Raw genomic sequence first — 27132 nt, 5'->3', positions numbered from 1 at the left:
GGTAAAATGGGAGTACATCACCATGATCCTGTCTGTCCTCAGGAGTCCTGGTAGTAGTTGTTGAAGTTGATACGAAGCAAAAAGTCTTCCAGGTGGGGCTGATAGCCTCGGTTCACCAGCTTGGTCACTACTGGAAAGGCATCCAATTCTCAGGCTCCTGCCTACCCTGTACCTGGCCACCCCAGCAGCCCAGCCCAAAAGGAGGGCTTACCTTTGAAGAGGAAGTGGGAGTAGTACTTGAAGGTGCTATAGGACTGCTGCATGAGTGGGAAGTTGGGGTGCTCAGCACCCCGGGGGCCAGTAGCTGGGCCCCAGTTCTGAGAGATGAGCTGACTTCGGAACTTGAGCACCAGACTGAAGATGCTATGGATGATGTTCATGACTGGTGCTGCCTTCTCTGTCAGCAGGCCCCTAGAGGAGGGTAGAGCTGCTGGTGGTCTGCCCACACTGACCAGACTGACCAGGGCACACCCAAGTCCAGGTACCTGCCTGCCTCACCTGAAAACAGCCCTGTGCAGATACTCAGCATGGGCCCGCTGAATCTCCTCCAGGTCGCCCACTACAGCTAGACGGGCTCTGAACTCACACCAGCTTACATGCAGGATCTGGTTAGCAATGTAGCCCTGGATGACCTTCACAAAGTGCTGCATCTCATGCTTAAACAGCTGCAGCTGTCGGAACTGCACTGAGCCAGCTGTGTGGCTCACTAGGGCTACGGAAGAACAAAGAGCTTATGCAGCCGCCTGAAGCCACCCATAGGAAGGATGCACTCAGATCATGCCTCACCTGTGCGCTTAAGGTGGAAGCAGATGTCTTTGAGTGTCCACATCATGAGTTTCAACTGCAACAGGAAGGAGAAGATGCCACTGTACTTGTTCAGGCAGCTCTCCGTGATAACAATGTTGAGGGGCCAGTCAACCTGTTGAGGAAGCCCTACTTAGTACATACAACCTTAGAATACACCTCCCCTATACACCCATGGCAGGACACTGCTGACCTTGTACCTGAGCTCCAGGCAGCTCAGCACATCTGGGGCATTAGGGGCAAACACCTCAGGCAGGTACTTGAGGGCAAAAGACAAGTTGGCAGCATGTGGGGTGTCCCCGTGGAGGCTGTACTGCAGTGCCTTGCTCAGGATGCTGTTAAGGACCAATGGGTTGAGCAGCTCTCCAGGTGTCTGCCCAGCCCCTAGCTAAGGAAGTCAAGAGAAAATGTTTCAAGGAGTCCCAGGTCTATGCCCCGCCCCGCCCTATTTGCCCAGCAACCCAAGTTCTGCCCGAGCAACACTGTTGTTAGGGACTATGACACATTTGGGTGGGCCTGAGGCCAGCAGCCACTCACATCCTACCCACAACACCTCCACTGGCCAGCCTGATCCCAACTGCATGTCTTAGAGCTACCTTCTCAAAGAGCAGGTCACTAAGGGACTGAGCGAACTCTCCATCTTCCATCAGCAGGAAATGTCGTAGTGCCTCAAAGTGTGTCTCCAGGTGCAGCTCCACAAAGAAGTAGTCAACTGCAGCTTTGTTGACCAAGCTGACACTGGTGAGGGAGAGCTGGAAGTTAGGGTGGCAGGCAGGGCAGGGCAGGTCGCTGCAGTGGGGCAGGTGGAGGAACTCACTGGGCAGCCAGAGGTGCCATCAGGGAACGCTTCATAAGCACAGGCAACGTCAGCAGCTCACTTAGCTGCACTGCAGTCTCATCCACTGCTGACTGAACTCGGGGGTCAACAGGGAAAGCAAAGGCCCTGGGAAGCATGTGGTGTACCAGGTGAGCCACAGGAGGCTCTGCTGTGGAAAACAAAACAGATTTGCTGAAGCTTAGGATACTGACCTAGAGCATTCATAACCTCCACCTGCCCACTGTAGCTGGCCCACTTACACATGGATTCATAGCTGTCTGGGTACTGCTCCAGGTGGTATAATTTGGTGAGGTCTGCCAAATAGGCTTGCTCCTTGCTCCAGCGTTTGGCCTCAGCGTCTGAGTTTGATACCTCCTCACTAGGACCTGGGCTACTGGGGACAGCTGTGTCTTCCTAAAAAAAAGGCCAACCTTAAAGAACTGAATCCTTACACAGTACACTACTCTGTCCCCTGCCCCACTTTGCTTGTGTTGAGAAAGAAATGGTCATATGAATCCCCATGTGGTGACGTTCCATGCATACTCCCCTGACCTGTGAGCTTGAAGGCAAACATGAAGAAAGGTCTTCAGCATCCCTACTCCTCCCTGGGCCTAAATAAACAGAAAATAATGGATAGGTGGGCCATTAGTAACCAGTGTCTGCTTCAGAAGACCTAGTGAGACTGGCCCAGAAAACCCCTCCAGCACACACCCCTCCCCGCCCCCAGCAGCAACTCGATCCAGGCTGATAGACAAGGATCAGAGGACAGAGTAGCACTGCCTTTCCAGTATGCCATGGCCCCACCCTGACCAGCACTGCACTCTGACCTTTCTCTTCAGGGGCGCCATTTCCCAGTGCGCTAGGCTCAGCCTCAAGGGTCTTGGTCTGTAGGCTAACTTCTTCTGTACTGCCAAAGCTAGAACAGATGGTGGGCTTCATTTCTTCAGGGCTCTGTGCTTCCACACAAAGAACTGCCTGAGACACATGAGCAGGGGGACACTGATGGGAAAGGTCAAGCTCAACTTCTGGCAAGAGCTCCTCCAGAATCAAGGGAGGCTGAGCACACCCATGTGGCTGAAGATCTGTATCTGATACATTTTCCTCAATCCTAATACTGGCCTCTGATACATGTCCGTGGACATTCGACTGTGGCCGAGAAGGAGCCACGTCTGATACGTTCTCCCCTATCTTAATGCTGGCATCTGATACATGTCCGTGGACATTCCACCGTGGCCGAGAAGGAGCCACATCTGACACATTCTCCCCTATCTTAATGCTGGCATCTGATACATGTCCGTGGACATTCCACCGTGGCCGAGAAGGAGCCACACTGGACATATTCTCCCCTATCTTAATGCTGGCATCTGATACATGTCCGTGGACATTCCACCGTGGCCGAGAAGGAGCCACGTCTGATACGTTCTCCCCTACCTTGATGCTAGCATCTGACACATGTCCGTGGACATTCCACCGTGGCCGAGAAGGAGCCACGTCTGACACATTCTCCCCTATCTTAATGCTGGCATCTGATACATGTCCGTGGACATTCCACCGTGGCCGAGAAGGAGCCACACTGGACATATTCTCCCCAACTCCAATGTTGGCTTCTGACGCATGTCCATGGATGTTCCACCGTGGCCGAGGAAGAGCCACATCTGACATATAATCCCCCACCTTGATGTTGGCATCTGACACGTGTCTGGAAATGCTAAGTTGCTGGCAAAGAGCCATTCCAGAAGCATGGCTCTCTGTAAGAACAGTAGTCTCAGAATTGTGTTCAAGGAGCTGGCCCATAGGCTGGAGGCTGCCCTCTGCAGGAGTGACATGACTGAGTGGATGTAGGCAAGGCAAAGTCTCTTGAATGTCATGGACACATGAATCTACTTTTGTGGCCATATCCCCCAGTAGATGCTGTTTTTCACTGTCCACACTATTCTGAACATCCTGGAAGGGTCCTGGAGAAGAGGAAGTAGCTATAGCTGGCCTGAGTATGGTATTGAAATCATACTCTGGCTGCATAGGCTGGGGGCCACCTGCTGTTACAGGGGATAGGTCTGAGCAAATGGTCTGCAGAGCCACCTCTAAGAAGGGAGCTCCAATGTCATCCACAGGCTGTTCATCTCCAGAGCCCATGGGTAGAAAGTCTGTAATGCTGACAGCAGTCGAGAACGGCCCAGCTCCCTCTGCCTGTCCAGCTCCTGACTTGAGGACCGATGGTGTTGATGCACATGGCAGGCTTAGACAATCCCAATGCAGCTCTGTGGATCCTGGATCACAGCCATGGCCTTCAGCTTCGTGCTCAGGACCTGGAGATGTGACCTGAAACACAGTGCATACTGAATCCCCCCAGTCATTTAACCCTGACTCCCCAAGGTGAGCTCAGCAACAGTGGTCAACACCTACTAAGTGCTGAGAGACCTAAGTACAACCAAGCCAAAGCATATAATGCAGAGACCCAGCAGGAATCCCAAAATCCTGCTAGAGCTTATTACCTGAGAGCACGTGGTTGGGAACACACTCCGTGGCTCCTGGGGCTGGTGAGCCTCCATGTCTTTCAGCATCTCCTGAAATTCAAGCCAACATGAAAAGAGAAAAGATCTGTAGAGAGACCAGAAGGGCTGGCACACAACACAGCCTTCACACAGCACCCCTCACCCATCACATATGCCATTAGCCCTGCTGCCCACTCACACTGTCCAGCTTTGGCTGGAAGCCTGAGCCTCAGCAAGTACCATCTGTCCCCCAATGGAAGAGTACATAACTGGGTGCAAGAGCTGGCAGCTAACACTACTGCCATACCTGAATGCACTTCTGGTCTTCTAGGAGAAAACGAAGTCGTGCACTTTCCAGCCGATGCCTTTGGATCCTCCACAGAGCCTTCTGCTCTCGACGAGCTGCCTCTGCAGACAACTTGCTATAATGGTCAACCAGCGCCTGCCTGAAACCACATGCAGAGAGGACACGGTCTCTACTACAACCACTCTCTGTATTATCTTGTTGGCATATACTCAGGCTAGGATGGTTCTCCAAGTAGGCTCCCTCCCCAGACTCAGGTCCTCCATCTTCCTCACAACAGACTAGATTCCCAGGGAAGGCTGCCCACCAGGCTTAAAGGCTCCAATGGACATATGCCCATGTGGGATTTGACAACTGTCTATAGGACAAACTATCAGAAGAAAACTAGACATTACACACAGGGACAAGAGAATAAACAGTGGCTGAGGACCAGCCCTTTGGAACTAGGCCCCATTTTCTTTACTGAAAATAGACATCTCCCCATTCTGCAAGTTCAAATGCAAGAGAACTGGAGACTGACAAAAAAGAACAAAACCAAAGCAAAACAGGGATTCTGACCCTTCAATTGCTGGACATCTAGGCCCAATTAGCCATCTCCAATGTGGCGGGCCACAGGTCAGAAACATGCCTGGTTTTCCTCTTATTAGAACAGTACATACTCACATAATATAATAAATAATTAATAATAATAATATAATAATAATATAATAAATATATAATAATAATATATAATAATAATAATAATATAATAAATAATTCTTTAAAAAAAGATTTATTTATTTATTATATATGAGTACACTGTCGCTGTCTTCAGACACACCAGAAGAGAGCATCAGATCCCATTACGGATGGTTGTGAGCCACCATGTGGTTGCTGGGAATTGAACTCAGGACCTCTGAAAGAGCAGTTAGTGCTCTTAACCACTGAGCCATCTCTCCAGCCCCTAAATAAATCTTTAAAAAAAAAAAAAGCAAATCACAGCAGAGCAGGTATGGTGTGGCATACACCTGTAATCCCAGCACTAGAAAGGCTAAGACAGAGGATTGCAGATTTGAAGCCAGCTGGCCACACAGCAAAATCTTGGGGATATGGTTCAATAGTAGAGTACTTGCTTGCATGTACAAGGTCCAAAGTTGGTTCTATAGCATAATAATAATAATAATAATAATAATAACATTAATAGACAGTCAAGACATCAAAGACACTGTATTAGGACTGGATCCCAGAACACAGCCTAAGAGCTCTAACTCCTTAGCCCAGGACAGCATCGTGATCTAGTAGACTAATTTTTCTGTCTTGACATATTTCTGATTTTTCAGATTAAAACCTAAAATAACAAGTTAGGGATGCTGCTCATTGGTAGAGCAATAGCTTAGCAACCTTGGGGCCTTGATCCCTTGGGGCTGAGAAAAAAAGACAGTAAAATAACCATCATTAGGTTCAAACCAGCACTATGGGACCTGCAGCCATTCAGCCCTACCTGGTCTTCCTCTCCAGCTCTTCCTCCAGGGCCTTTAGCCTCTTCTCCCGGTCACGAAGCTCACGGGCATAGCTGAAATCATCATCTAGTTCTTCTTGTCTGGCTGCCAGGCGTCGCTACACAACACACAGCATCATTTGCCAAGTCAAGGACTCCAGATCCCAGAACCACCCAGAACCCAGACGACCCACCTCCTGATCCTTCACAAACTGTTCTTTTAGTCGCTGAAACTGCTCTCGCTTCCGCGTGTCCAGAGCCATCTGTTCTGACATCTGCCGGTCTTCAAGAGAAGGTGAGAGGCATATGCAGTGGTGCAGAGCCCAGCAGAGGCCCCAGTACAGTGAAGAAAGACCTGAACCTGCACTCACCACTCAGCTCACTCAGGACCCTCGATGCTGCTTCGCGGGCATGGACGATTAGTTCTTGTTTCGCAATTTCCATACGTAGTTCCTAAAGACAATAAGCAAAACATTTTAACACCCTGTCCCTTCTAGGATAGTGTGGAGACAACTGGCTATCCAAAACATGATTCTGGTCACTACTAACAGATACCCTTCCCGAACTGGAGAGATGGCTCAGCGGTTAAGAGCACTGACTGCTCTTCCAGAGGTCCTGAGTTCAATTCCCAGCAACCACATGGTGGCTCACAACCATCTGTAATGGGATCGGATGCTCTCTTCTGGTGTGTCTGAAGACAGCAACAGTGTACATACATATATATATATATATATATATATATAATATTACATATTAGATATATATTATAATGTATAATTAAATCTTTAAACAAAACAAAACCAGATACCCTTCCCAACCTCCACAGAATGTTCATAGGTGATGATGCTTCACCACAGATGGGAGAAAAGGGAGACCTCTGACTTGGAAGAGTTACAGGAGGTGACTGTGTACCACAGATAAATGAAGGGCTTATGGAGCATTCTGACTTCTGAATCTATCCTTGTCTGGGTCTCTCCTGATGCCCATTAGACACCAAGCCAAGAAAAAGTTCTTGAGATTGGCCCTGGCCAGTCACTTCTGGAGTGTACTGGAGCACTAGGGTGCTGCGTCTAGGCACACACCCAGTATTTGTAAAGGCTACTCAAGTAAAAAAATTTTTAAGCCTTGCTGCCTAGAATTTCCAGATGAACCCACCCATGTTGGTAAAGCTGCTCACTTTAAAAAAAAAAAAAAAAAAAAAAAAAAAAAAAGGACATCACTCGTCAGATTTGTTGAGATTTTCCTTGACACACAGCCAAGCAGCTTGTTTGTCCTAACCTAAACATACTATCAGGACAGAAACATCAGAACAACTACTCTGCTTAGCATGGCCACATCTAGTCCACTCAGCCTCACTGCCCACATTCAGTCCTCTGGCTCCTTAGTCTGCCTGACTGCCCACTGGACACCAGGCCATGAGAAGCTGTCCACATTGGCACTGGCCCATCCCTGGGGTAAGGGAGGTCCCCAGAACCTCCAGAAGTGAAGGGAAGTACAGAGAAAGCCCAAAGCCCTGCATCCAAGTACCTTTTCCTCCTTGCTGATCGAGCTATGACGTGCGACTCTCTCCATCCGCCCAACATAGACAGCACAGTCCTTCTCAATCTCCTTCAATTCCTCAAGAGAGAAAATCACCGAGATCCGAGGGACAGGGACATCAGACCAACAAAGGTAATGCTGCCAAAAAGGAAGGGCTTCAGTGAGTATATAGTCAAGAACAGAAACAAGAACCAAGCACCACCTTGCTACTGAGTCTTCAGTGATGTATGCAGACAGCTATTTTTTTTCCTTGAAAATTTTATTCCTAAGTCTGTGGGTAGCTGAAACTGTTGATGGCTCCACAGAGCAAGTACCCCAACAATGGAGATACCATGTATGGGGCAACCTACAGCAAGGTGGAGTCAGACAGTGAGGAGCAGCATTCGATCTATCTTATCTGTCATACAGAAGACTAAGGTAGCAAACACATTAGCACCTACCACTCAGACTCAGTCCCTGGACAGACCTAACCTCCCACTGTATACAAGCCCCTCCCCCACCACCCACAGCCACAGCTTACCCGGGGACAGCAGAGCTTCAGTAGGTTGATGGTCTTCCCACAGACATACACATCATGAGCAATGTGTTTCAAGAATACAGGAACACAGTCCTCTACCTCTTTGGAAATGAGCACGTAGCCATGGGTCCAGTAAAACTTGTCTGGACAGAACATGAATAGAAAATGATGATCTGCAGTTATAAAAGCCCTGATCCCAGGCAGAGGGCACTGATAACTTATTTCTCTGCCAGTGAAATGAGCCAATTCAAACCAGATTAGATTATATTAAATGCAGATTTATTGAAAAGTTGCTCTCAGGTGGGCGAGTTCACTGGCCCCAAGGAAGAATGCCAGAGAAGTCATCATAGGGAGGGAAAGAGGGGAGAGAAGGAAGAGAGAGAAAGAAAGAGTACATGCAGAGAGAGAAAGAAGACGGTGGGGGAGACCAAAATATCCAGATTGTATTAGGAAGAACCTCTGGGGGAAGGGCAGCCCAGGTCCTGAGCTTCAGGGTATGCCAGGTAGGAACTGAGGGATGCTGGGAGAACCTGGAGACCAAGTCTGCTTTGATATGTAGAACATACACCTTACTCCCTTGTCCTTGGGTCCAAAACCTGATAGGCACAGCCTAGCAGTAAGTGGGTACTTACCTCTGAAGCTGAGGTACTCGTGGTTAACTTGGATCATGAACTCCCCATAAACATCTCTGAAGACTCCACTGTACACCCAATCATGGATGAACCTACAGGGTAATGGAATACGAGAAGGTGGCGTGGGGTGGGGGTGTAGAGGAAAGAGGAGAGCTCGGCAAGTGTGGAGTGCTGCGAGGTGAGTGTGGCCAGTCCCTAGAGTAGAATGAGGCACTGCCAGCTATGGGTGTGTGTGGTCTCCTACCTAATAGGCCCCTTTTCCAGCATGCTTCCCCAGCGCACTCAGTGCATCCTGGATAACAGAAACTCAGATACATATCTAGTCTGAGTGCAGCCTTCCTCCACCCACTATAGGGAGAGCAGGTATGGCCAGCACATACCACTCACCACCTACCGTGTGTAGGGCTCACAGCTGGTCTTCAGTAGGGACAGCAACACAGGATAGTGCTCATTACTGCAGTTATCTAGTGCTTCCTGGTAGAGGTAGGACAGAAGCTTCACTCCCTACAAACAGTGAGAATCAGGATGGGTACACAGCCACTGTAATATTTGGCACACTGCCTGACTAGGCAATATGGCTAGCAGACCACACCACCACACTTGACAAGAATACTCAAGGGAGGCCTGCAAGCTCACACTGGAGGAAGGGAGGGAGGACTCACAGTAGGGAACACAGCCCTGGGTTCTCCACTGGTCACGAGGGATACAGTGCCAACACCACAAAGCTCAGCCAAGTACCTGGACACAGAAACTGGATCAGAGCAAGTAACAGGAGCTCAGGGTCCCAAGGACCAGATCAGATTGAGCAAGCTAAATGTTCATTTTTTCTAAGTGACTGGTCTACAGTCTTTGAAAACTACTTGTACCCACAACATGCACCTTAGCACCGTGCTGGACCCCTACCCAGCACTGTCTTCTGTGCTTGTCCTCCCAGATGGCACAGACACATCCACACTCAACGGGTGGGCCCGCCTCCCCCCCTCATCCTTGACTTGACTTGACATTTATGGTACCATCTGACACTTCTGCCTTTGTGCCACCTTGTCAACTACAATGAGCACCAATTCCCTTCATGAACCCTCACCCTCTCTACCCCATGGCAGTCTGTGTTCCACATGACCCCCCCAATTCCTTGCTGCATGGTACATTTCCTCTCATAAGATCTGCCACCTTCAACTTCTCTCAGTGGATAGCACCTGCCAAGAGACACTATGTCTGGCTATTTACTAATGAGCTCACAAGTGCCAGAGACTGTCCACTGCCATCCTTCCCCTGCAGCACTATTTAGGCAGAAAGCCTTGGGACCAACAAGGCCACTGTTGCAGGCAGACAAATTCATTACATGGCACAGTGACCAGCTGTGCATTAACTGTTCCGATAATCAAGGGCTATTCTTCTGGGCCCTCCCTGACAGGGAGCAGAGCTGGCTCTTCACTGCCCTGAAAGCCCCACATCTGCTCCTGAAGCCCATGCAAGGCCACTGTGCTAAGGTTCACCTGAGCTGCCGGCCCAGTTTCTTGAAGAGAAAGCCAATGGTGAGGAGACTCAGGGTAGGTGGAGTGGAGAGAACACAGGCGCGGTAATACTGCAAGTACCTCCTAAGGCCGCTGGTGAAGGCCTGGGGAAAAGGAGGAGAAGGGCAGCTGGAACATGGAGAGAGTCATGTACTCAGGGCTTCGAAGGACATGGCCAAGCTGGAAAAGAGCTGTGCTTCAATGCCATAGCTTGGTGGCCCAATTTTTCAAGCAATGGGAATTTATGGCTTAAGCCCAACTGAGAGAAAGATGCTTTACTGGAGGACATAGGTTAGGGTTAGGGATCTGCTACAAATACAGTTTTGCCCCCTTGCATCACACTGAGACAGAGTCACCCCAGAAAAAAATCCTGTCCATCCACCTTGGCCTGTCTTGCCTACATGACAGAAAACCAGGAACCACAGTCTCACCTTTCATGGATTCCCCTAGACCCATGCTATACCATCTGCAGCCTCTGGTCCTCGTAGGGATTTCACTGCCTATTCCTCTGCCTGGAAGGTTTTCCCTAATACGTTCCTAAAACCTGATGTGAAGTAGTCCCTCCATCCTTCGGCTACTGACTTAACCACACATCAGAGCTTGAAGGGGCCAGCTCCTCCTAAGTTGCACCCACCCTCCCTGATACCTGCCCATGTTTTTCTGCACAACACTCCAATAACCTGTCCTCACCTGCCCAGGCTGCCCAGATCCTGTATGAGTCTACCAGCACACAGCCAGCTGCAAATCTCTCAGTAAACATAAAATCCTGGGTACCTCAAGAATCAACTTAAGACAGGAGACACACCTTGCTGCATACCATACGAGACACTAAGGCTTATGCAGAGCAGGTATCTGGCTTACCCACCTCATTGCACTTGGTCCTTGCCCTCAAATTTCCCTAACTGTGCACACCTGCCTCCCTCTGCCTTTGCCTAAACACAATGACAAAAGGTTAACAGATGAAGTAAGGCAATCTCAAGACACCCAGCTTCTTAAGAGGTTTGGACTCAGGAGTTCTGAACCCTTGATTCTTTGTGAAGGTCCACGGTCCTCCAAAGGCATACCTGGAACACAAGGCCTCTGCTGCACGAGGAGCCTACAACAGGCTGCAGAGAGAAGTGGCTCAGGCGTGTGTAACAGGTTCCATACTCGGCCACCTCGGAGAGGATGCTGCTGATGCTTTCAGGAGATGCACCTGACACATGCACGCCCGGCTCCACTACAAAGGCTTGAGTCGGCTACGGGGAAGAGGGAGGAGTTAGAGGCCAGACACCAAACCCTACTGTGGTCCCACTTCTTTCCATCCATGTTCCCACCTGCCACACAAAATCCCCAAATTTCCCCCAAGTTCAAGGCACACAAACAGCAAGTTCTGAAACCAAAACAGAAGCCAAGGAGCTGGAGAGATAGCTCAGCAGTAAGAGAACATCTGTGTATTAACCCTGCAGAGGACCTGAGTTTGGTTCCCAGTACTAAAGTTGGGCAGTTCATAACCACCTTTAAGCTCTGCTCCGGGGAATCTGACACCCTCTTCCGGCACTTGCACTCATGCACATATATAGTGACACAGAAACACACAATCTAGGTGTGGTGACACATGCTTTTAAGTCCAGCATTCGGGAGGCAGAAGGCAGATCTCTGACATGGAAGCCAGCCAGCCTGGTTTACAAGAAACCCTGTCTCAACAATAAAAACAGGAGCAGGGGTAGGGGAGCACTATTTCAGAACCTGAGTTCAGTTCCAAACACCAACATCACGTGGCTGACAACTGCCCACCCACAACACTAGTTCTAGAGAACCCTACACTCTCTTCTGGTCTCCAGATACTGTGCTCACGTGCACAAACATACACCCAGATACGGACATATACACCGAATATTTTTAAAAAAGAAGAAAAGAGACACACATGGACAGCTTTCTTGGAAGGTGCCTGCTAGCCCTAAGGTACTGGATCCAAAGATCGTGTCCCAAAAACTCTCAAAGTCTTAACATTGCAAACTCCCTACGCTATAGTTAAATGTGGAGGAAAGAAGTAACCTCACAGGACTCGGAACAACTCAAAGAATTAGGTACAATGAAAACAGCATTCAGAACAAAAATTTTAACAGTAAATGGCTATACTGTAAAATATATATCAACATCCACACTGTCTACTTCAAGAAATTACAATAAAAGGCTGGAGAGATGGCTAGCAGTTAAAAGCACTGGCTGCTCTTTCAGAGGCCTCAAGTTCAATTCCCAGCACCCACAAGACAGTTCCCAAACCAGCAAAACAACAAATAATTATAAACTGGGCATATGAACATCCTGGTAATTCCAGCGGAGTCCAGCCTGTCCTACAGAGGCTTATTTGTAACAATTATTGCTGGGCATGGTGCACTCCTTTAATCTCAACATTTGGGAGACAGAAGTGGGGAGATTTCTCTGTGATTTGAGGCCAGCATGGTCTAGAAAGTTCCATAATATCAAGGCTGTTACAAAGAGAAACCCTGTCTCAAAAAAAAAAAAAAAAAAAAAAAAAGTAAGAAAAAGTATGAAGCAGTGGGATGGCTCAGCAGGTATACTGGCCAATTTTTATATCAACTTTACACAGGCTAAAGTCATTTTAGAAGGAACCTCAACTGAGAAAATGTTCCCATCAGAGTGGCCTGTGGGCAAATCTGTAGTGCAGTGTCTTGGTTGATGACTGATGTGGGAGGGCCCAGACTACAGTGGGTATCAGCACCCCTGGTCTGGTATAAGAAAGCAGGACACATAGGCCAGGACAGCAAGCTAGTAAGCAGCACACCTCCACGGCTTGTGCTTCAGTTCCTGCCTCCAGAGTCCTGCCCTACTTGAGTTCTTGCCCTGACTTCCCTCAGTGATAGACTGTGCTACCTGGAAGTGTAAGCCAAATACACCCTTTCCTCCCCAAGATGCAACAGAAAACCTAAGACAGCAGGTTAAAGTGCTTTTGCCAAGCCTGATGACCTACTTAAGTCTGATTCCCGGGACTCGTGCGGTAGAAGATCCAACTCCCAAAAGCTGTCCTCTGGCCTCTACATGCACACTGTGACACATGTCTATGCCCCCAAAGTAAATAAACATAATTTGAAAAGAAAAAATCTGGGCTGGGATGTAGCTCATTGGTAGAGAACCTGACTAGTATGTGGCAGGCCCTGGGTTCCATTCCCAGTAACACACAATACACACACACACACACACACACAATTGCATGTCAACAAATTAGATAGTCCAGATCAAGTGCAAAATTTCTTAGACACATATACAGCTACAAAACTGACTCTAAAACATAGAAATCTACCTACAAGAAGTTGAACAGTGAGTCTGCAGTCATAACATTGTAATAGGGCACACTAGTCATTTCTGTGTTATATGTGTTTTGACAGTTTAAGAAAAATAATGGGGGGCTAGAAAGATGGCTCAGCAGTTATAAGCACTTACTAGTCTTGCAGAAGACCTGGGTCAGGCTCTCAGCACCCACATGACAGCTCACAACCACCTGTCACTGCAGTTCTAGGGGAATCTACTACCTTCTGACTTCCACAGGCACCAGGTACCTGTGTACATAGATACATGCAGACAGCAAACTCATGTTTGATACAAACAACAGCACACACAAAAAGAACTTTAAAAAACTAGAAATACTAAAAAGTCCTGGACTCAACCAGGAGGTAATGGCTCGTGCCTTTATTTCCAGTACTTAACAGGCAAAGGCAGACAGATCTCTGTGAGTTCTAGGCGGCTAGCCTGGTCTACAGAGTGACCCAGGGCTACCCTGTCTCCTAAATAAATACTTGGATCCAGTGGTTTTCCTAGCATGTGTAAGCAGGAAACTAGTGGTGACCATTCAAACCTCCAGTACAGCTTAATGGAACAGAACAGAAACACACTCTCATGGCTTTTCTATTTCCTAGTTATTTCTCTTACGTGTCTATATGTAGTATATGTGTGTGTGTGGTTCTGGCTGTCCTAGAACTCTCTAGGTAGACCAGGCTGACCACAAACTCATAGACATCTATGTCTGCTTCCTGAGTCCTGAGATTAAAGGTATGTACCAACATGCTAGGTTGGTAAACTGGCTCTAACTGGTGAGCCATCTTGCTCCACAGTACTGTCGCCAGTTTGTTTTGTTTTGTTTGAGAGTCTCCCTGTGTAACTCTGTATGGCCTGGAACTCACTATACAGACCAGGCTGACCCTGAACTCTCAGAGATGTGCCCTGCTTCTGCCTCCTGAGTACTGGACTCAAGGCACTTTTATGTGGGTTCTCTTTGAGGATTAAAACTCGGGTTCTCATCACTTTACTATGCTATCTTCCCAGGCCTATTTTTGGTTTGAGAGAGTTTTATGCAGCCCAAGCTGGTCAGAACTAGGTGACAAAAAGTGAACCCTGATCTTCCTGTCTCACACCCAAGGTGGTGGGATTAAATTATGTGTCACCATATACACCTCAAACTCTCAATAGGGATGGCATGCTCACTGAATAGAGGAGAGGAAAGCTTTGTATTCAGAAGGTAGAGGCAGAAGATCAGTATTTCAAAACTAGCCTAGGTAAATGTTCTCTCAGTAAACCAATAAGCACATAAAAGTAAAGGGGCAGGGCTGAAGAGATTGCTCAGTGGTTAGAGCACTGCCTGCTCTTCCAGAGGTCCTGAGTTCAAATCCCAGCAACCACATGGTGGCTCACAACCATCTGTAATGAGATCAGATGCCCACTTCTGTTGTGTCTGAAGACAGCTACAGTGTACTTATATACATAAATAAATAAATCTTTAAAAAAAAAAAAGTAAAGGGGCAGAAGGCATGAGGGAGTCTTAAGCTTCTTTTCTTTTTTTCTTCTTGATATAAGGTTTCACTATGTAGCCTAGGCTGGCCTCAAAGTTGCTATGCCCTGCCTCTGCCTCCCAGATGCTGGGCTTTCAGGTATGAGCCATCACTGTCAACTAGGATGACTCTTCCAATAACTGGTACAGTGCAACTGGGCACACGTACAGAACATATTTGACTCTCATCCCGGGAGGCAAGAGGGAATAAATGGAATACTTTGTTATTTCATTGATCAGGAGCATCTTTTGTTCAATGATGTAAAGGGCATCATCAAGTCATAACACTCTTAACATTCCTGTTTTGTTTTCTAATACTGGGGTTTAAACCCAGAGCCTCTCACATTCTTGGCAAGAATTCTAACAGCAATTTACCAGTCTAACCTGTGGCTGTCTTTAAACAGAGCAGCCTTCCCTGCCACTCATGGCACTGCATCTCAAGCTGAGCATGCCCGGGGAAGCTATCCCATAGAGGTTGATCTGTGACGGCCCTGAGCCCTTCTCACCTGACAAAGGGAAAATGTGGCAGAAACAACGCCCAGCAGAACATTCAGTGAGTCTTTCACCAGCTCGCTCTCCGCTACCAGCACAGGCTTCGGGGCCTGTAGAAGGCCCCCACTGAGGGCCTGTAGTTCTCCATGACAGAGCCTGCAGAACCTGTCAAAGGCATCCCTCCCTGCCTCAGTGAGGTAAGGCTCTTCTCGGTGACCAGGAGGGCTGTTGAGGAAGACAGAAGAGAAAGGGGTGAACAGACTGGACAGCATGGACCGAATGCCAGGTGTGCTTTCCCCAGGCTGCAAGTAAGTTTCTCAGGCAAATTCCCTGAGGTCCCCAGAGCAGCATGGTCGACAAGGGCAGGCTCACACAGAGTGTATTCTTCTTGTGTGCTGCTTGTGTATGTGTGCTATATATGAGGCCAGAGGAACTGGAGTTATAAATGATTTTGACCCACCATGTGGGTGCTACGAATTGAACCCAGGTCCTCTACAAGAACAAGTACTCTTACTGAACCAACTCTGCAGTCCCAATATTTATTTTAGGCGTATGAGTGTTTTGCCTACATGTCTGTGTACCATATGCATGCAGTACCTACAGAGGCCAGAAGAGGGCATCAGATGACCTGGAATTAAAGTTACTGATAGCCAGGCAAGGCCAGCCTGGTCTAAAGAGTGAGTTACATGACAACCATGGCTACACAGAGAAACCCTGTTTCAAAACAAAACAAACATTTTACATGCTAACTTAAAATTTAAAAAAAATGGGGGCTATTGAGGTGGTTCAGCAGTAAGAGCACTGGTTGGTTTTCCAGAGCACCTGGGTTTAATTCCCAGCACCTATACAGTAGCTCACATCTTTCTATAACTACAATTCCAGGGGATCCATCCAACACTCTCACGCAGACATACAAGCAGGCAAAACACCTTTACACATAAAACAAATAAATAATTTTTTAAATCTTATTTATTGTATGTATGTGAGTACACTGTCACTCTCTTCAAACACACCAGAAGAGGGCATCAGATCCCATTACAGATGGTTGTGAGCCACCATGTGGTTGCTGGGAATTGAACTCAAGACCTCTGGAAGAGCAGTCAGTGCTCTAACCACTGGACCATCTCTATATCATTTATATGCTATCCCACACTGCACTCCACACTGCATCTCTATATGCTATCCCACACTGCACTCCACACTGCATCTCTATATGCTATCCCACACTGCATTCCACGGTGCATCTCTATATGCTATTCCACACTGCATTCCACACTGCATCTCTATATGCTATTCCACACTGCACTCCACGGTGCATCTCTATATGCTATTCCACACTGCATTCCACGGTGCATCTCTATATGCTATTCCACACTGCACTCCACGGTGCATCTCTATATGCTATTCCACACTGCACTCCACGGTGCATCTCTATATGCTCTTCCACACTGCACTCCAAGGTGCATCTCTATATGCTATTCCACACTGCACTCCACGGTGCATCTCTATATGCTATTCCACACTGCATTCCACGGTGCATCTCTATATGCTATTCCACACTGCATTCCACGGTGCATCTCTATATGCTATTCCACACTGCACTCCACGGTACATCTCTATATGCTATTCCACACTGCATTCCACGGTGCATCTCTATATGCTATCCCACACTGCACTCCCTTGCGGTGGTGGAACTGATTCCTCAAGGAGTAACCCAACCATTAGCCATTATGCGGCCTGGGCTAGAGTAAATTCAAGGCCACCCTGGGCTACACAGTGAGACTCTGTCCTACATAACAAACTGCCCATGGAAAACCTGTTTAAACAAAGCTATGGACCCAACAAAGACATTATTCCATTATTTCCTACCACCACAAATTTCTTGATTTCTTTTTAAATTTTCTATTTTATATACATGATGCTTGACTGAATGTATGTCTGTGTATGCCCCTTACCCTCAGAGACCAGAAGAGGGCATCAGATCCTCTTCTGACATTCGTTACAGTCTGTCATATGGGTGTTGGGAATTGAACCTGGGTGTGAAGAACAGCCAGAACAACTACCAGCCATCTCTCCAGCCCCGTTTCTTGATTTCTTTTCCTCGTTTGTTTTGTTTTGTTGATGTTAGGTTTGTTTGTCTGTTTGAAGACAGGATTTCTCTGTGTAGCCCTGGCTGTCCTAGAACTCACTCTCTAGAGACTAGGCTGGTTTTAAGCTCAGATATAATTCACCTGACTCTGCCTCCTGCTTGATGGAATTAAAGGTGTGCGTCACCACTGCCAGGTCCTTTTTAAAATTTAATATTCATTCGTGTGTGTGTGTGTGTGTGTGTGTGTGTGTGTTTATGTGCTGCCTATGTATGGAGGATCCCGTGGAGTAGACTAAGACATGTGATCCTCTAGAACTGGGGTTAAAGAGGACTGTGAGGTGCCATGTGGTTGCTGGAAACTGGGTCCTCTGGAAGAGCAGCCAGTCCTCTTGGCCACTGAAACATCTATTCAGCCCCATTTTCTTGATTGCTATGACTAATCTCTCGGTGGACCATGTAACCCCAGAGCCTGTGAATGATCAAATCTTATTTCTATTCTTTCTCCTGGTTACCGGTAGTGCTCTTCATCTTAAGACCCTCCATTAGAATTCCTCAGATGCCAGGGACAGTGATGCTTATGTATAGACCCAACTGCTGAGAGGCTGATGTAGGAAGAATCCTTGAGCTCAGGATCTTGAGACCAGCTTGAACAACACAAGACCCTGTTTCAAACCACACTTTTGGAATACAGTCCTCCTTGCAGGAAACACTGCCAGAGTGCTTTGGAGAACACCAAAGGATGAAGTGTGTTCACAATGGAAGACAAATGAGCTGCTAAGTGACTATGCCTCCCAAACAATGACCCAGAAAAGTCACAGATGAATAACACTATAAATATTTATAAATGAGAGCAGTAGGCTATAAGATCAATTTCTCAACATGTAAGGGATTGGCAGATAGGAGGAACACTTGCTTTATATACACAAGATAGAACCAAAACCTTATTGTGAAGTTACAGGACAGAGAGGGCTCTGAAAGACAAGACAACTACCTGTTGGTATTTAAGCTACAAAGCAAAAATCTGGCCTTCCCATGAGCGAACAAAATAGCACTTATGATCACAGCTAGGAAAGTTCCTCTCCTAGGAGCAGTGTCCTACACACAAAAAGGCTTTATCACTGCCCCAGACCATATGCTCCTCTCAAGAGACCCTGCAGGGCACCGGAGGCTACCTCAGATGGCACATGACTCCTCTGGCCCTAACTTTTTACTTCAGAGCTTCCCATCTGTTTTCCCAGACTGAGTAATAAAGGGTGTGAACAAATGTCTGTCAACTATACATCCTCGATTCTCACTCTGAGTGTTTCCAAAGGGTACCAACTCAGATCATGAGAGGTACTGAGACAGAGACCCCAACCCTGAACCAGATATTGCAGAGTATGTGGCTCCAGGCTCAGCCAGTATCAGCCACTAAGGAGAAGGCTGTTATGGCTGATGATTTACCAGCAGAAGGCACCACACCCAGTGCTTCTACTCGTGAATAAGTTTCTTGGATCATTTCTCAGGCACTGACCACACAGCCCACTAGCTGCTCTAGAACACTTGTCTAACAGTCCTCGTGGAAAGAAAGACTGAGTAAGTATGAACTGCAGAGATAACTCACAGAGTTGACTCCACTGAGGTGACGGGTGGGAGTGTTTCCTTCCCCTCTGCTTCTTTCACCTCACAGGAGTCAGACGAGATTGTACAGCCTCTTAACCTCAACACTGATGTTTTACAAACAAACTGCCTGGGGTTCCAAGTAAGCTGTGGATATGGGGCAAAGGCACAGTACATGTAAAGGCAAGGAAAAGGTCGCATACCATCCAATGCGCTCCCAGCACCTCCGCTTGCTGGCTTCATATGTGAGCACAGCTTCCCACAGGTCCAAATCCGGGGTCATGCTTGGTTCAGACTGAGAGTCAGGAGTTAAATTGGAAGCTGATTGGAAACCTTCATCTTCCCACTGATCCACAATCTGTGGGACCTGGAGAACACAGAGAAAAGCAATTCGCTATCCATCTCTTTCTGTATGCATTTATTAAGTGTGATAGAACACTCTAGAACTTTCTCCACATCCACTTATTCCCTAGAGGGGGGCAGACCTAGCAAAGTAGTCTATTTTCCCTCAAGTTCCTATGTATTCCACGTTGCACCTCTCTGCAGTACATCACATATAGAATTTAAATTATCCACTATCAGTTCCTAGGCAGGTGTGGTGGTGCGTGCCTGTCATTCATCCCAGCACTGAAGTCAAAGTAGAATTGAGTCTGGAACCAGACTGAGCTGCAAAATGATCTAACCCAAAACGCAAGGTTTTAATTTTTTATTTATCATACAGCATGGCCTCAGTGTACAGAAAATAGCATAAAACATAATTCTGGAGCTGAGGCAAGAGGATCTCCGTGTGTTTGAGGCCAGCATGAGCTACACCGAAACCCTGTCCCTACCCATTCCAACCCCTCAGTACTCAGGAGAAAAAGGAAATTATACTAAACTTAGAGAAACTTATGTACACCAAGATGCTGCTGTACCATCATTTAGACTTAAAAATAAATATTTCATTTAGAAAATAAAAGTGATAATAGCTGAGGGACAGACTTTGGTACTTTAATCCCAGCACTCAGGAAGCAGAGGCTGGAAGAGCTGAGTTCGAGGCCGACCTGGTCTACAAAGAGAATACAGGACAGCCAGGGCTGTTACACAGAGAGACCCTGTCTCTAGAAATAAACAAACAAACAAACAAACAAAACTGAGAAGCAATAGTTTGTCCTCCTAACAAAATTTACAAAGTAATAAAATACAAGAGACAATGACAACTTACTCAGTGACTTGGAGGTGGGGAAACTCATGTTACAAGTGAAGTACACCAGAAAGTATACATACCAGGCATATTTGAAATGTGGCTTCTATAGCTGAAGAACAGACTTCACTTCATTTTAATTAATCTGATTTTTTTAAACTAACAGCCCTAGAGAAGTGACTTAACAACAAGCTCTTGAGGGAAAAGATGGAAAAGTTACATTTTGGTTTTTGCCTGCAAGTGAGCAGCTAGCACATCCCTGTGCAAGAGGATGCCAGCAAGTCCTCACCAGTACCCCTACCTCATGGCTGTCTGATTACCTGATGCTTGGACTGGAGCTTGCCAGCATCACCTCACCGCCAGGTAAAAGTATTTTCCAAACCTCTGGGAATACTGAAGGGGAAAGAAATATTACCTTGATGGCCAGTCCAGAGAAGTCAGCGCTGTCTGGCACAGAGGGCAGGTCCAGTCGCACATCCATGTCATATGTGCGGCTATGCACAAGTGCACCAAAGAGTGAGACCCTCGTGTCTCTCTCAAACCTGTCACCACAAGAGTCACCAATTGAGAAGAGCCCAACGGTGGGCAGGCCAGTGCCTGGTGCAGCCTCCATCACCTGAAGCGCTTCCTGGACCGTGTTATGACACAAATTCTCCTCCCCAGAGATAAGTGACCGAACATCCATTTCAAACACACTCAAGTCATAGCAATCGTAGCCGCTATAGGGTACGTTTCGGCCTGCGTGCTTGTTATTAAAGAAGTAATCCCGTTTTCTGCGCAGCACTTGAGGTGGGCCACTTCCTGCCAGCTGAACTAAGAGGTCCAACACTGATCCCACCTCCACAAAAGGACAGTCGGGGGCTGCTTCAAGTTTCTCCACAAGCTCCTCCAAACGATCAGCCTCTGGCCCCAAGCCTCCCACCCTCAAATCGAAGGACAGCATGAGGACCTTGTTTTTCACAGGGAGCTTTGACGAGTCAGGCTGCCGCTGATGAATGTCCTCTTGAAAAAGATTCGCGAAAAGAGCATTGTAGGCTACCCTCTTAAGGCTCAGCTTTGCCCTCTTCCTGTTCACGCTGCGCTGGCCCGGGCGAGCCTGGGCAGCAGGTAAGAGAGCCTCGCAGAGGTCATCAAACAGTTGGGTGATGCTGGCCATATCCACTCTCTTTTCAGCCTAGCCCACTGATAAACTCTGGACCTAGGAGTCACTTCACGCTCTCAAAAGCCAGAGCGACCGCAGGTGGGCCAGAGCCAAAAAGCCAAGCGCTCGTCTCTTCAAACCCGGGAACTGGGCATCCGCGACTCAGGTTTCGCAGTGCAAGAGGTCACACGCCGCGTCCTCCCAGCGCTCAGCCGGCACCCGGCACTTGTCCCTGGTTTCCCGAACCATGACAAGTTTACCGACCGAACGCGTGCCTCTCACGACCAGCCTGCAAATCCAGGACGCCTGAACTGGGACTCCCGCCGCTCTGGCGTCACACCCATGCGACGGCAAACAACACCAAGGGGCGCACCGGAAATGCGTCATCGGGGCGGTCGCAGGTGGGGCGAGGCCGCGGCCTCAGCTTTCAGGACTAGGGCCTAACCTGTCTGATAATTTGCTGGAAAATAAACTCAGTAAGGGAGACAGAAGTGTGCTGCTCTTTTTAGCCGATATTTATTGTTCTGGAGGTAGGAATCCTGGGCCGCAGACGAGACGTAGGTCCCAGGCCATAGCTTCTTTAAATAGGAATCGCCCACTTTGACCGATTTCAAGCGACTGGCGATCAGTTACGGTCTGGAGCTGGAGAAGCACATTTGGCTCGTCGGTGAAACTGGCTCCATGTAGTTCTAAAATAGGGCCTCGCCTCACCCCTCTCCTGTGTGCCTCACCAGCCACCTGCAGCAACTTCCACCGAGGCTCCAGCTGAGCTTTTAAAAACATAAGGGCCTGGATCTCCTCTGGAGAGGCCATCGAAAAAGGGCCCAGACTGGGAGGTGTTTCTCCATGCAATACTTGCGCCAGGGTTCTTGCAAGCTGGAGTATGGACTCCTGGCTCAGGGATAGTGGGGTTTGAGGGGACAATGAGACAGTTGTTTCTGTTCACCTTCCACCCATACAATTTATCCACCCTACCCAGTTTACCTCTTCCACTACAGCCAGAATTCGGCCCCCTACTGGGCTCCGAAGCATTGAAGCCAAAAGAGCAGCTTGGGCATTCTGCAAGCCATGGGCAGGCCCCAGTGCCATCAACACCAGGTCAGGCTGGAAGCCATAGGCCAAGGGCAGTACCAGGCCCAAGATGAGGTTCAGAAACCCTCCAGTTGTCTGTAGGGACAACAGCGGGCCCTCAGACTCTCATCTAGAGGACACTGCTACTAGCTCCTGTCACCCACCCCCCCATTCTCAGGGACCCTGGGTTGTGAACAGGATCGCCCAGAAAGATGGGGGTGGGGGGAGATAATGAGTGAGAACCTGTCCAACCACAACACAGCCACTCACCTGTGGCAGTGGAGTGGAGAAGTGGAACATGGACCAGATGGCTGCTTCCTTGCCTCGGATGTTGAGCCACAGAATTCTCCTTCTCAGGAGAAAGCACCATGAACATGTACACATATGCATGAGACCCTGCTCACCCTTCCCAGGGCTTAACAACAACAAAGGAGAGAGGAGAGCCTGGGGCCCGGGGAGGCGGGGGGAACCATAAGTGACTGTCAATCTAGTATGGCACTGCTTTCTGGGGCACCCACTCTCAAACTATACCTATGAAACCCTCCCCCCCCCATTCTGTACTGCAGTGTCCTCACACAACAGTAACCCTGGATTCCCAGTTACATGCCTGATACCTGTTCATGCACAGCTGAGATGCATAAGCTAAAGAACCATACCCATCATCTGCAAGGTCCAGGGGTCGATCCAGTTGTCCCAGGGCCACACAGAGCAGCCTAAGAAGATGATCCAGGATAGGCTGGGCTCATATTGTCCGGTATCCATTCGAGGGCCCTCCCTATGCCATAAGTGGGCACTTGGGGGACTCGAGTCAACCAAGCAAAGTTTACCTCTGACCTCTTCGGGCTAGGCATCTCTGAATGAGCAAACCCAAAGTTGCTGCTGTGGCGAGGGCAGTTGTGGTGGCTGTGGCACTTCTTATCTATAGAATGAACAACAGGCAGGGACTTAGAGGCTGGCACACATGCCCTCTTTGGAGCACTTTCAGGAGTCAATGCCAATTCCCAGACCTTAGGTTTAAACCTTAGGTTACGCTTTGTTGTGGCCTTTTCCAAATGGCTGCTACTGACCGCCTTTCCCTAAACTGCAAGGTCGGATCGCCCCGATTCTAAAAGCAAGATGCTTAAAGCTACACTCTCTAAATTGTCCGCTCTCTCTTTGCCAAAGAGTGTTTCCTGGACCCTGCCCAAGGTAACGTGCCAGTTACCTATACATGGCACCACACTGTCTTCAGCAGCACCCCCAGCAACCCTACCTGCCCATCCAGGATCCCATCTAAGAGACACAGACTCTTCCCCAGTGCAGCAAGACTGTCATCCTGGAACTGGGACTTGTGAAGCCTATGATGATGAGCAGGCCAGGGGGACATTTGGAAGTCAAATAGTAGCATTGTACCAGTGACACAGATGCAAGACATGGACGGCCCATCCCCAGATTCACTCTCCTCACCTGGCCCAGGCTTCTGTCTCCTCCCTCAAGACTGACCCTTCTTGATGGAGCACTCCAGGAGGTAAGGCCAGAGCAGCACCTGGCACAGTCAAGGCAACAGCTGTGCAGCCTGGGGGTGTAGGGTGGAGGCTTGGTCTTTCCTGGAGGGGGTTCAGTGAATCCTCTGCTACCGCATATGTGGGACTCTCACCAAGCAGAGGCAAAGACCTCCCTTCAGGAGAGTGGGTGCTGGAACTCAGAACTGGGGCCACATCTAAAAGGTTCAGAGTCACAGTCACAGCAAAGAAGCCCAGGGTGGAGCCACCAACCCAGGTCCAGGCCATACTGACTTTGTTGGAGGCTTGTCCAGTGAGGGGTCTGGGCTGTCCGGACACTCCGAATGGACTCCAGGGCACTATGGGAAGAAGTAGAGTTGTAAGCCTGACTCCCACCTCAGCCCCCCACCCCTGCACGGGCTCCCCAGTCTTCAAACCTCTGACATGGCACCATGAACCCGAGAAGAGGGGGTGTGGGGTCACCAAGCAGTGTCTGCACCATCATGCACACTGACTGCGCTAGGGACTCCAAGTGGTATCCACCCTAGGAAGAGCATTGAAATGGGACAGTGGAGGATGTCACTAGAGTGAGTGGCTGCGCCAGGCAGAACACCTAATCTTGACTGACCCTCACATCTGGTGCCCTCCACTCCCCTGGCCCTTGAGCAGTTACCTCCAACACAGCACAGATCCGGCCACCAGCCAGCACCTGCAGCAGCTGTGTGAGATGGGCAAAGCACTCAGGTGTGGCCTGCATCTGCCCCTGAAACACAGTAAGTATAAGGATCAGGACCCATGAGCTTACATTACTCCCCAGCCAGGCCACGTTCTCACCTCAGGGTCCCCGATAGCAGAGTCAAATCCGGCTGACACCAACACCAGTTCAGGGTCAAACTATAGGCAGAATCCAGTGGAAAGGAGCCCAGGTGAAGGGGAGGTCCCAGTTCTACCCGCTCACATAATGTCAGACTTTCTGAGGCACCATCCCTACTCCCAAGGGTCCATTCATACACTGAATTCAACTCTCCTGCCTTCACAGTAAGACTCTAGGTAAGCCTAGGGCCTTCTGCCCTGAGGGACACCCACCACACAGTCACCTCAAAGGCCAACGGGAGCAGCACATGCAGGAAGGCAGCCAAATAGTCAGCATTTCCCATCCCAACCTGCAGCAAAATCAAAGCAGGCATTAGAGAACCAGACATACAAACTCTGGAGATACTCTTGTAGAAATCCCCAGGTGACATTCACACCTCCCCCACCCCCACCCCCCAGCCAGGAAGCAGGAGAGGTAGGAGGCGGAATGGGGGGAGGGGAGACTTGGTACCTGGTTCCAGGGCAAATTGACAGTGAAACCTTGGCCACACCCTTGGCCAACTGCATCTGCATCAGACTCTGGGAGGAAAGGCCAGAAGCGTCCATGCTCATAGCGGTGCCAGGAGAAATAAAGGACACTGTCAACAATTGACCAGGTCAGAAGTGAGGTCCTTTAGCAACTCCACAGCTTCTCACAGAACCCTGATTCTTAAGACCCCTGGTCTCACCACTTGATTTTTTACCCAAAGTGGTGGGTGGCAGAGAAGGGCTGTGTCCACACCCCAACTCACCTGGGATCGTCGTTGAAGATATATTGGATGCCCTGGCCATGGTGGATATCCCAATCGACAATGAGAATCCTAAATTAAGACAATGCTGGAAACTACTGAAAGCAGCTGCCTTTCCACCTTTAGGCTAAGAGCTCAGCCAGGAATGGAGGAAGCTAGGTAGGACTTCCTGACTCCCAACACCACCTCTTGCTATTTAGTTTGGCTCCCCCACACTCGCAGCTCAAGCTTGGACACACCTCTGCAGCCCATACTTCTGCTTAGCATGTTTGGCTGCTATAGCCACATTGTTGAACACACAGAATCCATTGGCAGCTGCCCTCTGACTATGGTGCCCTGGAGGTCTGGGGTGTGAAAAGGAGACACGGGGGGCACGTCAGAGTCATTCTGTCCCCTCACAGGGTCACACACGGACAGGCAGGGGGAGGAGGACAGTTCTCACCTCACCAGGGCAACCCCATTGTGCACAGCTCCTGTCAGCACAGCATCCACTAGCTGCAGTGCAGCTCCCGCTGCCAGCCGGGCACAGTGAAAAGTGTCCTGTGGGCCAGAGTACAGTTCAGCCTGCTGCCTGACCTGCTTGTCCCAAGATTCGAGTTTCCCACTGCTAAGGCAGACAGGACTGGGAAAATGACAAGCAAAACATGGCAGGGTACATAAAGCATGAACAAGAAGACACTAGCAGGTGGGTAGAGGTGGGTGTGAATACACCTAGGCAGGCATATGGACATAAATCTGGGTGAATGGCTGTGTGTGCTGGCTTGTACCGGGTGGAAGTAGACAGCATCATACTGCTTAGACAGTGCATGGAGCTCCTCTTTGTCCAGGGTCTGAGTCTTCTGCACCAGAGCTATATATTCCGGGCTGCAGATCAGCAGGAAGGCCACCAGCAGAACAGGAAGAAGAAGGAGCAGAGATTCCTGGTGGGAGTGCCCACCCAGTACTCCCTTTTAGCCCACGCCACGGTGAACCCAAGGGAATGCTAGTCGGGCAATAACAGGTTCAGGTCGCCAGACCTGTCATAGTCTGACCTGTGTACCAGGCCCAACTCTTCCTCTGATGCCTCACAAGCTGACAAACACAGGCATCTTTCTTCTAGACCACGCTGTCGCAGGCCATCCAAGACAGCTGTCAGGCGCTCTGGGCACTCAATTTCGCACTCCGGGCTGGAGCAGACAAGGATCTCAGTGTTCAGGTTCCCTCCCAGTCCCCTACTTCTGTCAAGACACACTTACTCATCCCATAGCAGTCGGGTGGCTGTCATGTCCTCGTGGTACACAAGTGCTGTGCCCATGGCTACACCGTGGTCACTTTGATCCGTTCTAACTCAACACGCCCTCTGCCGGCAGGTGATTGCACTGTCCACTCTCACCTAACTATGCGCGTAAACAGCCCTCACTTGGGACAGAACCGGGTAGTGGACACTGGACCTGGGCAAGAGGGAACCACCCCAGGACCAGGTCCGTGCTCAAGCCCGCCGGATAGTCAAAAGAACCGCTGGAAACTGGACTAAGCGTGGCTCCAAACCCCTAACTTCCGGCTTCCTCTTTTACA

The 27132-nt window shown here is 49.0% G+C and overlaps 2 protein-coding genes across 4 annotated transcripts; both read right to left on the bottom strand.

The window, feature by feature from the left end:
* Position 1: 1 nt before the first annotated feature.
* On the bottom strand, positions 2 to 21701 carry TUBGCP6 (tubulin gamma complex component 6). 2 transcript variants are annotated; one of them, XM_080939379.1, is made up of 25 exons: positions 20700 to 21701; positions 19305 to 19468; positions 15428 to 15638; positions 11161 to 11334; positions 10079 to 10200; positions 9245 to 9320; positions 8977 to 9086; positions 8583 to 8674; positions 7954 to 8093; positions 7422 to 7571; positions 6266 to 6347; positions 6089 to 6177; positions 5898 to 6013; positions 4421 to 4559; positions 4114 to 4185; positions 2449 to 3940; positions 2174 to 2232; positions 1882 to 2035; positions 1622 to 1790; positions 1401 to 1542; positions 998 to 1192; positions 787 to 919; positions 499 to 712; positions 212 to 411; positions 2 to 130 (listed from the first exon to the last, which is right to left on the bottom strand). In XM_080939379.1, exons 1-25 carry the CDS (start codon positions 21438 to 21440, stop codon positions 39 to 41), a joined length of 5328 nt encoding a protein of 1775 aa, XP_080795505.1. In that variant the 5' UTR covers positions 21441 to 21701; the 3' UTR covers positions 2 to 38. The 2 variants fall into 2 exon arrangements, 1 of the variants encoding a protein (XP_080795505.1); XR_013975584.1 differs by lacking the exons at positions 2 to 130; positions 212 to 411; positions 499 to 712 and having other exon boundaries at positions 998 to 1139.
* A 255-nt stretch (positions 21702 to 21956) lies between these two features.
* Positions 21957 to 27064, bottom strand: HDAC10 (histone deacetylase 10). Of its 2 annotated transcripts, none has more exons than XM_080939545.1 (20): positions 26814 to 27064; positions 26595 to 26744; positions 26346 to 26442; positions 26021 to 26118; positions 25818 to 25922; positions 25582 to 25650; positions 25302 to 25428; positions 25075 to 25140; positions 24812 to 24871; positions 24651 to 24740; positions 24415 to 24521; positions 24272 to 24336; positions 23943 to 24195; positions 23749 to 23833; positions 23324 to 23415; positions 23153 to 23209; positions 22767 to 22845; positions 22410 to 22592; positions 22157 to 22316; positions 21957 to 22067 (listed from the first exon to the last, which is right to left on the bottom strand). In XM_080939545.1, exons 1-20 carry the CDS (start codon positions 26870 to 26872, stop codon positions 22051 to 22053), a joined length of 2019 nt encoding a protein of 672 aa, XP_080795671.1. In that variant the 5' UTR covers positions 26873 to 27064; the 3' UTR covers positions 21957 to 22050. The 2 variants fall into 2 exon arrangements, with proteins under 2 accessions (XP_080795671.1, XP_080795672.1); XM_080939546.1 differs by having other exon boundaries at positions 26610 to 26744.
* Between the last annotated feature and the right edge of the window lie 68 nt (positions 27065 to 27132).

The sequence above is a fragment of the Micromys minutus genome (genome assembly GCF_963924665.1).
Source record: "Micromys minutus genome assembly, chromosome: 27".
Lineage (NCBI taxonomy): Eukaryota > Metazoa > Chordata > Mammalia > Rodentia > Muridae > Micromys > Micromys minutus.
The sequence above is the reverse complement of the archived record's forward strand: the minus strand, read 5'-3'. Positions and strand labels throughout refer to the sequence as shown.